Here is a 15896-nt window from a genome sequence, read left to right on the forward strand (position 1 = left end):
TCATTCAGATTCACCATGAGACTCAAACAGCTATTTAGTAACTAAATTAAACTAAGCATACATTTATATTAATACCATTTAAATCGTATTTATGCATAGAAAAATGCAGGATAAACTCTCACCCTCAAAACATAGTTCCTACCTGGAGACTTTGCAAGAGAAGCATGGAATACAGAGAAGTTAATCAAGGCATATGAGGCCAAGAAGAAATTAGAAATAATTGGAGCAATGACGTTCAGTTCAGCTGTAAAACCAAAAACAAGGCAGGCTGTTATGAAAGGTATCATCCAATGGCTTTGTAGATTCCTGAGTAAAAAACCTGCTACAAGCAACCTTTTTTCTGGGGTGCTCTTTGGAGAAGTAGTTTGTCCTTTTTGTTAAGTGGATAGAGCAATTTTCCTAATGGTCTATTTTTCACAAAGTTAATATTTAATAGTCAGGAAGTTTTAAAAATTCAAACATTTTTCCTTTCTGCCACTTTTGAAGCGTTTCATACTTTCTCAAAACAATTAATTGAGAAAATTTCTTTCCCGTCAGAGCTGGATCGAACACCACCACACTAGGTTCTAAAGAAATGTCAGAAACAGTAGATAGAGCATTAATACATCCGCAGCACTTCTCTAGCTCAACTCTCCAACAGCAAAGAACACGATACTAATAGGTTTAAGAGACAATCAACTATGGTGAATGGCAAAAGCAGATCAAATTAGTGTAAGCAATGTGACAAATATGTTCATCTACGTGCATTTTAAATTAAATGTTGCATCAATGGTACTAGCACAGTGCACTATTACAGACCAACACCATCACAACAGTGATGGGACACTCTTTAGTGAAAGATTTGGAAGATTCTGAATGCCCTCGTTTCCTTGAGGCAGGACAGTACAAACACTTACATGGGTACTCTCAGCATCAAAAAAAAATATCAAAATGCAGAATGCGCCATGCTAGTCTACACGTTTCTACTCTTAATAAAGCTTCCAGTCAGCATGCTGCTGTAGGGACATCATGGACACACCTGTGCCTTAAACAGACTTAGGGAAAGGATGAGAGCAAACTAGGTAACAAAGTTTAAAAGCACTGCTACAGGACTTACGGATGGACACAGCACAATTAGTTTGCCATCTACATAAAACACATGTAATTCTACCTAGACTATCTTTACCTTTAGCAACAGCAGCATCAGCACTCATCTTTACTGTTTGTAACTTAACAGAAAAACACACTTTAAAAACTATTGTTTATGCAAGTTTGCTATTTACTGAAGCTAATTATTAAATATCTAAAATAAACTTTCATGTTTACAAGACAGAACACTTCTCAACCTCAAGCAAAACATGTATTTTTATTGGTAATATCTAAAGACAAGCACTTGCAGTTATTAAGAAAACGGCAGTATTACTACAGTTCAATTATACTGCAGTTCTACACAGCATTGTATCTAGAAGGCAGGCAAAAGTAACTCTCAAACAGATTTACAGTGCTGGCTTAGAATTATGCTGTGCATTAGAACTCTAAGACACTGTCATCAAGTCATGACATGGAACAGAAGGTTTCTACAATAATTTCAAACTAACCAATTAGTATGAATCCAAGAGCAATTAAAAATGTTAGAAGATATCCTCTCAGTGGTTCATTGTTCTTCCCATAGCCTTTAGCAAACATCTGAAATCCTGGATAAATGTTGTCCTTGCACAAAGCCTAAGAAAAAATAAAATTCAAGAGTCAGCAGGCTTTTTGTTCAAAACTTATCCTTAATAATGCTTACTAAATGCTGTCTTCCACTGCCTATTATCTTCCCAAAAGAAAAAGCTGATAGCCACTATGTACTAATTCTGTTTTCAATTGTCTTTGCATCTTGACATTTTGCATTTCCAATATTCTATCCTTCAGTAATTTCCATCTATAAGAACAAGCATGGCTCTTCTGTAAGTAATTGACTATCTTACTTTACTGGTACCTTACAATCACAAAGACTCGTTCTTTAGAGATGCCTTCTCAGAAATCAGGGAGTTCGCTCAATATATACACTACTTCTCTGCATCCATACTTAGACTTCTATTATGCAAAAAAATCCCTTCTACATTTGACTCCCTACTGAACTTTTGGGAAAGTAGGTCATTAGAGGACACTAAAGTTCACTGAAGAGAGCTTGCAAGACAAAGACTCCAATTAAATAGTTAAAAAGAAAGTAAAACAAAAGACACATATGATTTACACACAAACTGGTACACAATTAGTCTGATGCAATGTAAGATTCTACAGCTGCAGGTTCTACTGCATGCTGTCTCCTTCTATGATTGAGAAACCAAGTGATCTGTACCCTTTGTATGTGCTCCACTGTTACTTGCAACAAAAAAAAATCTAAAGGAGTTTGCAGATGCTTGAAATGTTAGTTACACCACAACTAATCTCTAAACTAAGCAGAAACACAAGACATTCTAAGCAACATGTAAACATTTGATCCATCTGTGGATGTCAGCTGGCATGAATCATGACGGTCATATGTCAGAGTCCATTACCAAAAATTCTGATTCATAAGTTAATTAACATTATTCTTTAAAATACTGTTGTTTTACTTCCCTACTTACCTGGAAGATCTTAGGTGCACTCACAAGAGATGCTAAAGCAGAAGACAGGGTGGCTGAAAAAATACCTGCAGAAATCAGCGGTGCAAATCCTGATACCATGCTCATCACCTAAAAGCAAAGTATTTTTTTCTTAAAGAACATGAAAAAACATACTATACAAATGGATGGCAACATTAAGTACACCAACTAGAAGATAAAACACTGCGTACCCTCCCCCTTAAAAGCTGTTTGAGAATCATGTATTCACATCAATGAATGAAATAGGGATGAATCAGAGGTTTGGAATGGATCCTTATTTTGGAATTAGAGAAGGTGTCTTTTCACACAATAGGTAGTCCAACCATGTAATTTGCAGGTCAAAATAATCAACAGCTGAAGTCTTCATGGGTTCATAGAAGGCTTAAATACAAGTTATGGAAGAAAGATAGACTGGAATTTGTTACGAATTTGTTACACTGGAATTTTGACCAACCTACTGCTGAATAACATGCTCTCAGAAAGTCCAAGTGACAAAAACAACTGAAACTGGGGAACATCTTGAGAAAGTTGTCTTTCTCACCATCTACATCACTCTAAATTAGGCTTGTTTCCCATTCAAAACCACAATGACAGAACGAACTTGCTTCCCATCTCCCTAAGACTGCATCCTAGGACATCTCTGTAACCTAACAAAATTATAATCAATAAGCTAAGTGTAAAAGAACAATGTTGATAAGGCATTAGAACCAAAAATCCCAAATTAGAACCAAAGCAAACATCTGTCTAATTGCCATATAGCCTGAAGACACTCTTCTACCATTCTACTGATTACTGGTATACCTTAGCTGCATACAGTTTTACATGTGTTAAGTGATTTAAAATACAGACCTACATATTTAAAACCAATCTTTGTCTATGAAACAGAAGTCTATGAAACAAAAGCCTAAGCTGCTGGAAAACAGCCAGCATTCAGGAATTTGATACCATTTTGAAAAAAAAAATCATTTTTTAGTCAATGCAACAAAAGCAGTACAGTGCCAAAAGCAGTACAGTGCCTTTCAAGCACAATGTGTCAGAACAAAATTCAGCATTGATTAGTTGTCTCTTTCATCCCACCAATCTCATCTACAGTATCAGGAAAGGGACCGAAGCAAGGCAAGAAAGAACGTGCAGAAGTGTCCAGTTTTTAAGTCACCTAAGTTGTAAAAGCTAGCTATCTAAAGCAATCTTACTAGGTAGGACATGCTCTCTGAAACCATATACAGGCAACTGATGAAACTTTATTCATAGTCCTATGCCTAAACTACATTTAGCATTTTTCTCCAGATCAGACTGATGAAGCCACTGCATCTCTCAGTCAACTGAATCTCTACACTACATCCAGTTTTATTGGTCAGTTCAGGGGATGCTTTGCCTAAAAAGAGAAATTAAATAATTGCAGCTGTGTAAGACGAGAGTGAAATAGCTGTAGTGTAACAAATGAAGGAGAGAATATCCTGAACCATATGTGCAGCTGAGTACAGAAAAGGCAGGACATGAGTCTTTACTCATAGAACAATAAAATGAATGACATATTAAGCGATCCCTCCCATGCCCAAGTTTTGTTAGTTTTACAACCAACAGAAAAAGTTACAGCTGTAAATGCCAGTTTGTAACAATCCTACACTTTCTAGAAGAAAAGTTAAGGATGTAAATGCTTTACTGACAGATATTTTAGCAGTAAACCTTTCTACAGCAAGATAATAAGCACAAAATAATCCTGGTAGAAGCTGTACAAAAATTTTCTTCCCTACAAAGACAGTTTCATCAATTTTCTCTGGAAAGACCTTCTATGGACAGATTCTGTGCAGAAGTCTCAATCACTTTTCCTCCCATCCGATTTAAAATATTATTTCAAGGCCTTTCCTTTACTACACTTCTAAGAACTAAACTGCAAGAAGTTGATACAATCTGCTCAGATTTTACATTCTCTTTCTAGGTTCTGTTCACTGCCTCCATTTATTTATACTATCCACTTTTGAGTATTATGTGTTTTATAATTTTGGGAAAAATCTGAGTAAGATGTATGCAGATAATGTCCATTTTAAAAGCTAGTATGTTATAACTTTGGTTATTAATGTAAGAGACGTTAAGAAGCCTTTTCTAAGCTAGGAGAACAAAAGAGAACTCAGTTCCAGCAAAACCAGTATGCCGTGGTGTCAAACACCCCTTCATCCCCTCCGCATCATAAACATCAAAATCCAAACCTCATGACCACAAAACCAAGGAGCCCACATATTTAGTTATCTGCGGCACTGAAGAACACACAGAACTGGAAGGACAGATACCTAATAGGGACTCCACTTTTACCATGGGTGTGTGGAGATAGATACACAGTTACTGCTGGTAAGTGACTTGTTATATTTGCTTGGCATTTACTGTTGAGACATTTTCTAACATTTCAAACATTTGAGTTAATGAAATACCATATTTTGACTACAGTTCCAGTTCCTTGGTCCAGCCATTGTGGAGTAGAAAAAAATGTGACATGAAAACAAGCAGCAGCTTCTTTAAAACTGGATTTTTGTAATGAATATGGACAAAACATTGTTCAACTCCCCCTTCCCCTAACTTTTTTCAAATGTTTTACAGCTGCCTTCCTTTGTAGCAGGAAAGTTTTAGCAGAACTTTTACACTGTTTCTGGAATGCAGTTTTATACAACTTTCATCCAAAGTTATCCAAACTCTGCATTTAAATTACCCAAACTCTAGGGAAATTCCAGGCTGAGGCTACAGAGCTCAGAATAAGTTTCTGAAGTTACTCTTCTACCAGGTGACAGACTAGACACAGAAATGTCACTGACACCGATGTGTGAGGACCTGCAATTCATTTGTATTGACACCAGAAACCAAGGTTGGTCTTTCTGTGTAAGTCTGACTGAGCCTGTCTCACCAACTATTCGCATTTTAAAATTCTTAGGACCACGTAAGCCTTCCAGAAGTAATTCATACATGTCATCCATTTGCTGCCTCAAACATTCAAAACCTGAGCTGCCTAAGCACTAACTTCTTTGCCAGAAGAACTGAATGCAGCACAAAGTATATCAGAGTGAGAAGTCATCAGGCTGTGCACATAACTAAGTTGGCAGTTTCAACCTCAGAACCTGCACAGTTAAAAGCTGTAAGACAAACACAATGTGACTTGTATATCAAAATAAGCGTCTTCTTACAGCTACCATCAGAGCTACTAAGTTAAGGGCAGTTCAATCACAAAATGGACAACAGTTTATCTATAGATAGCCTCTCACGCGAACATTTTCCTTCTGATAGAATTAAACTCTTCTCAGAGATGTACAGCAAAAGCTGTGAATAGAGAAAAAACAAACAGCAAGTGAAAGTCCAGCTGTGTGTCAGAAAAAGCACAGCAGCGGCTTGCTCAGAGATGCTGTGTAGTCTCCACAAGAAAGTTTTCAAAACTTCAACAAGAAGGGCGGCTTTCTCTCTGCAGCCTTGGTCTTGAAAGTGACGGAACCCGCTAATTTTTACACAGAGAGAAGCGAGAATAATTTGGGAGATAAAAGTACTCTTTAGACCACGATAGGAAACCAGAACATTAATGACCAACTTATTAGAAGCAGAAGCAACGTTTATGGTAAGCTACCTTATCAAAGTTATGACTTCAAGAAAAAGATAGGGAGGAAACCAGTTCTCAGCTGTACATCTGAAGACATATTGTGCTATGTTGGGCTTAAACAAACGAGAAAAGTCACCAGGTTTTGCAGAATAATTATCTCCACAAGCGCAGTTCTGAAGTGTTTCTAAATACAGACTTTTTCTAAACCAAAAGAAAGAAATACCATAGAGATACTCAAATTATTTCAATATAAAAATGCATTTTACTTTAATAGAATGGTCTGCATTGCAACATCATTTCAGCATGTACAAAACAGGTTTTCCACCTAGCTTTGCAGGTAAGGCTATCTGCCTAACATGTAAGTAGTACATGTATCACTTGCACTGCTGATCAAAATCTACAAGCCTTTTCCATTAGTGGATTTCAGCTTAACCTCTACTCAAATTTTTGTATACCCATTAGGAAAATTTAGGGTAAAGCTGGACTACCACAAAGCAAGTTTTAGTCACTCAGCAATAAGTATGTTTTCTTTGGTTTCCTTCAAACCCTTACCAATAGTTCATGGACATCTCAATTACCAGTGAAATGTAAGTTGAAGAAAATTAATTACTCCATTGCTTCTAGAGGATTTTTAAGTACAGCAACATTGAAGTCACAACATTCTCCCCATTAAAGAAGATACTGTGACAAATATGTAAAACATTTTTAGAAAGACAGCATGTTTGCTAAGAATCTTTAAAAATTAAGCAACAAGTTATTGACAGAGGTTACGTATGACTACTATGAATCACTTTTGAACAGTGAGTATTTCTATCCACATCACTGAATGATGCCATTCAGATATCTAAAGAAAGTTGCAGTCCCACCACCTAACCTCATCAGTTTACTCAGAAGAGTAAATATTTATAACACCTGTGAATAAACACCCAATTTAACCTAATTATGTTGTTGTTCTACGTGCTAGTACAGCACTTAACTATTCTAGACAAATCTCACATTTATGGAGACAGACACTTTTAGCCTATGATTTTTCTTAATGTGCAATTCAAAAACAGAACAAACACAAAAGCCAATGAACAGATTTAGGAGAAAGTTTTATACCTGGAAATTGTTCATCAGCCCATAGTGACACTCTGTCTGACAGGATGAGAAATCATAGTTTAATTTGCAAGCTGCAGTAGTGCAATTTGTCAGCTCTGTGACAATGGTGTTATTAACGTTCCCTGTGGCATCTCGAACAACGCAGGATCCTAGAGTTGGCACAATCACAAAAAAAAAACCATTAACAGACTCAGTCTGAGCTTCAGGAGAAATACGAAGTTCAATTCCTTTTTATGCAACTGTATTCACACAGATCAATCTTCAAATAAGGCATTTATATTTTTAATACATTTCAGTATTAAACACATCTTCACTGTGAAGAAGAAATAAACCCAAGCAAACTAACTGCTCTCTTGCTTGACATGATCTTCACGCACAGCATTGCAGTTTTTTTTCAAGACACTGTGGCTAAGATATTCCAAAAAAATCAAGTAGTATGTCATGAAAGCCTGGTGAAAGCCATTTCATAATGTTTAAACAAGCCATCTCCGATGTGGCCTTTTTTTCAGTTGGAATTTTCAGTTGGTTTCTTGGTGAAACAAAACCACATAGTTCAATTCTTACCACACTGTTTAAAATAAAGTTTATCACTTAAGTTGCTGTCCTCAATTCACCTACAATTATTTGTAACTTTACTGGTTAAGAAAATGAAGACACAGCACTTCATCCTTGAAGTACTCAGAAAAACCATAAAGTACTAAAAAGGTTTTTTGTCTCATAAAGGACAAAAGAGTAGACTAAGTATTATTTAACATTCTATGGTTTAATAGTTGAGGTAGTCAAATTATTTGGACACCACCAAGTACTTCCAGGAATGGGAATTAAATTAGGACTGGGAAAGAGAAGAAGGAAGTCTACAGAGCAGTAGCCTAAGTGGACATTATTTAATCCTTCCACTTTTCAGAATTATTTTTCAGTTACTTTCAGGCCCAGTTGATTAAATTTCAGTACGAGTTTCCTATATTGATCACCTGTCTTATGCTCTTCTCATGGGTATGTGATCGGGCTGTGTTTTTTTTCTTCTTCTGTTTTAAGTGGAGTTAAAAGATCTGTATGACAAAAAGTTTCTTCTCTTCCATTATGCAAGTATTTGCTGCAGCTTACTAGTTAAACTATTTGAACGTATTGTCAGTAACAGATGGCAGTGGTAAATGTGTTGAGCAACTCATTAAATAGGTACAGTACATCATCACGGTCCTCCTCTTCCTCATTCCCTTTTCCATAGTTCAGATCCAACTAGCTGGCAGATCTTTCACACACAAGGTGCAACAGAAAGGGACAACAGCACTATGAACAAACTTAACGTCAACCTTACTGTGAGCAAATGTAGAGCAGAAGCCAGCTGAGCATGCTGCATTCTCAGCAGGAGTAGGAGATACTTAGATACAGGTAAGAGTGTAGACATTGTATTCAACTCTCACTCAAAAAAAAATTTATAAGATTCTGGCAACACTTTCCCTAAGAATCTCCAGGTATCCTTTCCCATAAAAACAGGATTTTACCTTTCCATAGGCTTTTATAAGCATGTTCCTGCCATAGTCAAACAAAGTTTTGCCACACTATAAGTCTAAGGTTAACAGACCACCTGTATCAAGTTCTCCTAACTACATGCAACCAGCAAAAATTCTAGAGATAGTACCCCGAGTCCTTCAGACTATATTTGGGAGTGTTTAGCTCCTCTAGTGCCACAAGCAGCTACAGTTAGGTTCTCATTAGTTAGCTTTACTTCCCTGTGTTGAGAAAACATATCTTAAGCCTACTCAGAAGTTTGGGGGGTTTATTACAGCTTCCCTTTGAAATATGTCTTTTGAGAATTTTGATATAAAAATTACTTATGCACTCTTCATCCTGCCACATCCACATCTCCATTAGTCTCTTGCTAAAATAAAAAATCATATGCTTTCTCCTCACAGCTGTTATTTTTTGAAATAGGCTGCCTAGCTCTAGCAGTAGGACTAGCAATCCTCCTCTTCCAAGCCTTCTCTACTCAGTTTCTTAACCCTCTTAATTACTACAGATCATGCAAATAGTGAGCTAAATTCAGAACATCATCTTTCCCTGCAGACATGACTACTCAGCGACATTTATTAACTCCTTCGAAGCTGTAATGACTTGCTCATCACTACTCTGGAAACTTACATTGAGGAATTGTGTGTGGGGAAAGGAATAAAAGCATCTGTGTTTGATTCCTGATCCAATGTCTAAAGAAAACTCTAAATTTCACTCCTGTCCTAATCTCTAACCTCTGCAACAACCCCGGTCTTTTCTAACTAGCAGAATTCTGTGCAAATTATAGGATAGACACCTCCTGTAACTAGGGCAGGACACTTTTGATGCACCAAACAATATCCTGTTCAGTTGTTTTTGAAAACTGTTCCTTTTGCAATACAAAAAACGATCAAGGTATTCTATTAACACGTGAATATCAATGAGCATTTTGCTCTCCTGTGGGTTCAAGTTCTGAAGTATTCAAATTTGCTAGAAGAGGTCTATGTGGTTAACCTAATTAGGAAATAAGTGTAGGTCATTATGCTGCATGAAGCGCAATGACTACAGACCAAATATTTGGCAGAGCCAAGTACAACTTTAGCCAGCAGAGGCAGACTAGCAAGACCGCTGTCTTTGGGAAGGAAGTGGTAAGATCAATGGTACTCTTATAAATGAGAATTTCAATCAAAACGGCAGCAGAGCTAAAATAAGGCTAGGTCTTTCATATAAGAAAACTGACTAGTGCTGCCAGAAACTAATTTAAGTGAAATGAATGAAAATACTTTCAATCACAAACAGGAAATATGAGATACAATTGTGTTCTTGTGTGCTTAAGGTTGCTAGAAGAGAATTATTTTATGGGTGGGAAAAATGTGGATGACCATCAGTGCTTTAGAGCAACAATGACACAGAGAGCATCAAACCCCAAGGCAACTTCTACAGACAATTTCAAACCACTGGGTTGGGGAAGACTGGGAAGAGAGGTTATACAAGACTCAGATCAATCTATTATTGTTTCTCCTCCTTCCACATGAAAATAAAACTACAGACTGTTTCCGAAGATGACTTCTGACAGCCAGTTGGCCAGATGAAGGCACAACTCACTCTCCTCCCTCTCCTGGGGAATTATTGCTCATGCATTCTAACCAAAGAACTGTGTGATTGTCCCACAATTCAATTCAGATAAGTAGCTGACTATCATCATCTTCAAAACAATATACAGGTGTTCGGTCAGTGAGTATTTTCTGAAAATGTGCTTTTCTAATCCAGGGATTATCCTGCTTCTAAACTGTAAATCTTTTAATATAAATAACTACAACAAATGAGGAAACATCCATATGAAGCTTTTTGCCATGTTTAGTCCAAAACAGTCACTAGTCTTAAAAAAATATCACTCATTTTATGAAATTATAAAGCCAGCTGAAAATTGAATCTCCAACAATAAAAATCAGAAAACTCTGGCGATTATTCTCCCATGCATGAAAGTCAATTACATTATGACTTTACATAATGAATTACGTAAACTGTATCAAAACATACCCTCAGAATGAATGTGAAATGATAAAGTTAAAAACATTCTCTATTTACCTACAGATACTGCAATTCCTACGTAAACCAGCGTAGTAATTAAGATGGCCAACAGCGTTCCTTTAGGTATCGCTGACTGAGGATCCTGAAAGAAAAACACCAGTGGACAGTGATGACAGAGGCAAGGGTATGCTCAGTGTTTGAGAAGAGTATTTGCTAATTCATTACTCACCGCAAGATCACCTGAGATATTTGCACCAGCAAGTATGCCAGTTGCAGCAGGGAAGAAAATAGCAAACACAGAAAAGAAAGTTTCCCCATGTCGAAAATCTGGTCCAAAATTCTCCGTAAATATTTCAGCTGTAGAAAAAGATTTACATCTATCAATATTCATACAGAAGCTACAGTATTACCCATTCCATCCATTACTAGTTCCATGAAAAATCTGAAAGTCATAGCTCTATGACCTGCTTAAAATCAAGCATAGAACTAAGCCCTAACTCACCAGTGAACTCAAAATAAAAGTTAACACATTAAATTTAAATAGACTTTAAACCCAGAAAAGTACTTAGAGTATCAGCCATTTTTTAAAAACTTAATATAATTGATATTAAGTAGGCAGAATCAAGTTTTGGCCCAATAGCTTTAAGGAACCAAAATGCATAAATTTAAAAGAATCAGGAAAAAAAAAATCTCTACTGTTACAGAGGACTATAAACCACTTCAGATGTCCAACTTAATTATGACAGTGAGACTCTTCCATGCAAAGATACTGTTTAAAATACTAACTGTTCCAACATACCTTTATAACCAAAGAAACCTTTAGGCTTCTTGCTATCCAAAGGAATGAATGTTCCTATTACAAAGTCTCCAATAGCAATTATGAGGATCACCAGTAAGACTATCTGTGCCTGAAATATAATGATTGCATTAGACAGAAGAGCTTGCTCTTTATCACAGTTTAAGCCTTCAATGTTGTGTTTTACAACATAAATATTTACTTTATTCCAAATCCAGCTTTGTCTTCTCAGTTTGAATTCCACAAATAAGGCAAGATGGAGAGAACATGTATCAGGATTTTTAACAACGAAACAGAAATAGTCTGTAAGTTTAACACCTATTCCAAAAATAATTTCTTATTATTGTACTTTTCAAAGTTACACTTCTAAAGACAAAATATTTAAAAGAACTATTTTCTCTACAATCCAGAAGGAATGGATTTGCACAGATGAAAGAAATACGTAAGAGCTAAATGTACACACATGCTACGAGTATTGCCTTATTACTGTGATCATAGTACTTTACCATATACTTATGCACATGATATTTACTAAGAATTTTATTACATCAGAAATCAAACAGCTTTTGTTTGCTGTTTTATGCCATGGACTAGATTATTTTGTTCCATTCTTAGCTTCTCAACTGTTATGAAATTAAACCACAGACTACCACAACTACTTGCAAATTTCTAGTTCTCTTGAAACTTTTTTCATTACAAAATAGATTTTCAGCCATTGTTCAATAAAGACATTATAAATCCTACACTTGGAACAAGAAGTACTTTAAACCATCCAATGTTTCAAAAGTATGAGTGCAGATAAATCTAAACATTGAAGAGACCGTTCAGTTTTTACGTGTAAATAAGCAACCACACTGCCCTGTTATCTTTTTGTGTTATTTGATTTGTTACAAAGGCATATGCCAATGGCTCAGGGGAAGCTATTCTTAGTTGTGACTTTTTTTTCAGGGCTAGGATGAGAACTTAATATGCAACAGCACTGTGGTGTTGCCTCAGAAAGAAACAGGTAGTACAGTGATAAACAGAGCACAATATCCAAAAAGCAGTTATAGAACAACCTGAAGAAGTCAGTTTGCACAACGCATTTAGCTATCTCTTTTGCCAAGCCTAGAAAATAGATGAAAAGTGTAACGATACACTTGAGTGCTTACAGAAGTCTTCAATAAGCCCAGAGAATTTAACATGAAGTCACCACAGTGCAATTGCCACGAATGTATGTATCCACTAACAAACCTAAGCACTTCCCTGAAACGAAGAGCATTTCTGAATGTCTTCCTTTGATTCAAAAGCCTCACACAAATAATGGGCTTCCAAGACTTCAATACCAGGAGCTGAGTAGTAAGAGATCACGAACTCTGAAAAGTCATTTTTTTTAAGCAGGCTTTCCTGGATTCCCAGCCTCTCTTTGCTTTTAGATCCACTTCAAAGGCATTATTATAGATTCACCTTGTCCCATTTTGCAAGGCCTTCTCTAAGTCATGTAGAAGGTATAAGAGAATATCACAGGTACTTTAATCAAGAGGGAAGTATTAGTGTTTTGCTATGTTAAACTGTATGTTAACCCACATGACGTGCTTGTTTGACAAGTTCAGTGGATTATCACCGCTCCTATCTGCCTAGAATTGTTTATGCTACAAAGCAAAAGCAAAATATTTCTTGTGACAGTGGCCACAGGATTTATAACAACTAATTAATTCAAAGGAAAAACTAAATGGTTGAGAATAAGGACAGTATTGTTCAAAGTTAGGTGCATAAAGTTAGTATTACAAACTGAAGTTACAGACAGTAAAGGACTACTAGTGAAAAGTAAACAATTTTTACAAAACTCTGTTGTTCAATTTAAAAGTACATGCCAAAGTCAATTTCTGTTGATTATTTTCTTCCTGTGGTTGATCCAAGTAATGCACTTGATCTTCCCTTCTATTTTCTACGATACCTATTTCTAGGCTGGAGGCAACAATGACAAAAAAAACCTCTCTCATTTTGATTATGAATATCATCATCATCTTGATGCAGGAGCATAGGAAACTTGCATCATTTCCATGAACAAGCTCCTACAGTTGCCTCTCACTGCAGAAAATAGGAGCTATTGTGAACCAAATATCAAATAGAAAAGGAGACCAACGGAGTCTCTTCTCAATTATTTTTGAGCACAGTATGAATGGATACTCAGAAAAAGCAGACAAACTACAGGAAACAGTGATCAAGCTACAGTGCCTAGTTATACGGAGCACAATCCTAGTAAGACAATCTCTATATATATTCTGCATCTTGGCCTGCATCAGAATAGTGCGGGCTGCAACCAGTATGGAAGTGATTGTGCCCCTGTACTTGGCACTACTGAGGCTGCACCTTGAGTACTGTGTTCAGTTTTGGGTATTGCAGTGTAAGAAAAACATCGAGGTGCTGGAGCAGGCCCAGAGAAAGGCATCAAAGCCGGTGAAGGGTCTAGAGAACACATCTTATAAAAAGCAGCTGAGGGAACTAAGGTTGTTTAGGAGGAGGCTGAGGGAAGTTCTTACTGGTCTCTACAATTACCTGAAAGACCAACATCATTGTTCTCTTTGCCCAAGTATCAAGTGATAGGACAAGAGGAAATGGCCCTCAAGTTGCACCAGGGGAGGTTTAGGTTAGACATTAGGAGAAACTTCTTCACTGAAAGGGTTACCAAAGATTGGAACAGGCTGCCCAAGGAAGTGGTTGAATTACCATCCTTGGACGTGTTTAGGCACCGTCTAGGGAGATGGTTTAGAACTGGGCCTGGCAGACTTACATAATGGTTGTACTCGATTATCTTAAAGGTCTTTTCCAATCAAAATGATTTTATGATTTTATATTAAGTTACCTTAGGATCTATACGTGCTTATTGCCACAATCAGATTTGACCCAAGACCACGTAGGCACAACAAGATAAGTAAAGTAGGTTCCCCCTCCTACACATTCATTACCACTAATGTTTACAGCCCTCCTCAACACTGGGCTTAATTACTGCATCACACTGTCTGGCTGTTTTCAAATGAAAACAAAACCAGAAAAGAGTGGAAGAGAAGCTAAGAATACTGGTTTTCAGTGAGCAGAAACTACACAACTTTAGATTGGCTTCAGCTGCAGTCCTTTATTTTCCATCCGCGGAGCTCATTTTAAGTTCCAGTGGAGGAAAATTCCTATTCCAATGCTCTTTCCGTTTCTTGTTGTGCTGAAGTTGCCCAGAAGAGGGCAATACTGTTAATGTCCTTGACAGTGTCATTTCAGCACCAAAGGGTCTTGAAATACTTGGCAGACCTGCTCACTCAGCCACTTTCCATTATTTATTTGAAGTCCTGGCTAACTGGGGAGGTCCCAATGGACTGGAAGGTAGCAAATGTAACGCTCATCTACAAGAAAGGCAGAGAAGAGGATTGAGGACACTACAGACCTGTCAGTCTGACCTTGGTACCAGGGTAGGTCATGGAGCAGATGATCTCAAGTGCCATGACATGCCATATAGAGGACAACCAGGGGAGCAAGCCCACTCAGCATGAGTTTATGAAAGGCAGGTCCTGCCTGATGAACCTGATGTCCTCCAACGGCAAGACAACTCAACTATTGGACAAGGGAAAGGCTGTATGTATTGTCTACATAGACTTCCAAAAAGCCTTTGACACTTGTTTCCCACAGAATTCTCTTGGGAAAACTGGCTGCTCATGGCTTGGATGAGCATATGATCTGCTGGACAAAGCAGTGACTGAATGGACAGGCCCAAAGAGTGGTGGTCAATGGAGTGGTCAATGGAGTTAAATCCAGCTGGCGGCTGGTCACAACTGGTGGTCTGCAGGGATCACTGTAGGGACCATTTCTATTTAACAACTTTATTGATGATCTTGATACGGACATAGAGTGTAGCATCAGTAAGTTTGCAGATGACACTAAGTTAGGTGGGAGCATTGATCTGCTCATGAAGAGACTTGGATAGATTGGATTGATAGGCCAATGTTAATGGCACGATCTTCAACAAGGCCAAGTGCCAGGTCCTGCACTTGGGCCACTACAACCCCATGCAACGTTACAGGCTTGGGGAAGTGTGGCTGGAAAGCTGCCTGGCAGAAAGGGACCTGGGGGTTCTAATGGACTAGTAGCTGGATATGAGCCAGCAGTGTGCCCAGGTGGCCAAGAAGGCCAATGGCATCCTGGCCTGGATCAGGAACGGTGCGACCAGCAGGAGGAGGGAGGTGATTGTCCCCCTGTACTCAGCACTGGTGCATCCACATCTTGAGTACTGTGTCCAGTTTTGGGCACCTCAATACAAGAGAGATATCGA

General features: G+C 37.6%; 1 protein-coding gene across 1 annotated transcript in view; it reads right to left on the reverse strand.

The window, feature by feature from the left end:
- SLC12A2 (solute carrier family 12 (sodium/potassium/chloride transporter), member 2) overlaps positions 1-15896 on the reverse strand; it is a gene marked incomplete at its 5' end in the record, with an annotated part of 43808 nt that overhangs the window by 19855 nt on the left and 8057 nt on the right. The window contains 7 exons of the mRNA XM_009874280.1: positions 143-244; positions 1578-1701; positions 2592-2699; positions 7285-7433; positions 10861-10945; positions 11033-11160; positions 11603-11711. Of these exons, the coding sequence (XP_009872582.1) occupies positions 143-244; positions 1578-1701; positions 2592-2699; positions 7285-7433; positions 10861-10945; positions 11033-11160; positions 11603-11711 (805 nt within the window). The remainder of the gene's footprint in view (positions 1-142; positions 245-1577; positions 1702-2591; positions 2700-7284; positions 7434-10860; positions 10946-11032; positions 11161-11602; positions 11712-15896) is intronic.

This window comes from Apaloderma vittatum, unplaced genomic scaffold (assembly GCF_000703405.1).
Source record: "Apaloderma vittatum isolate BGI_N311 unplaced genomic scaffold, ASM70340v1 scaffold8588, whole genome shotgun sequence".
Taxonomy (NCBI): domain Eukaryota; kingdom Metazoa; phylum Chordata; class Aves; order Trogoniformes; family Trogonidae; genus Apaloderma; species Apaloderma vittatum.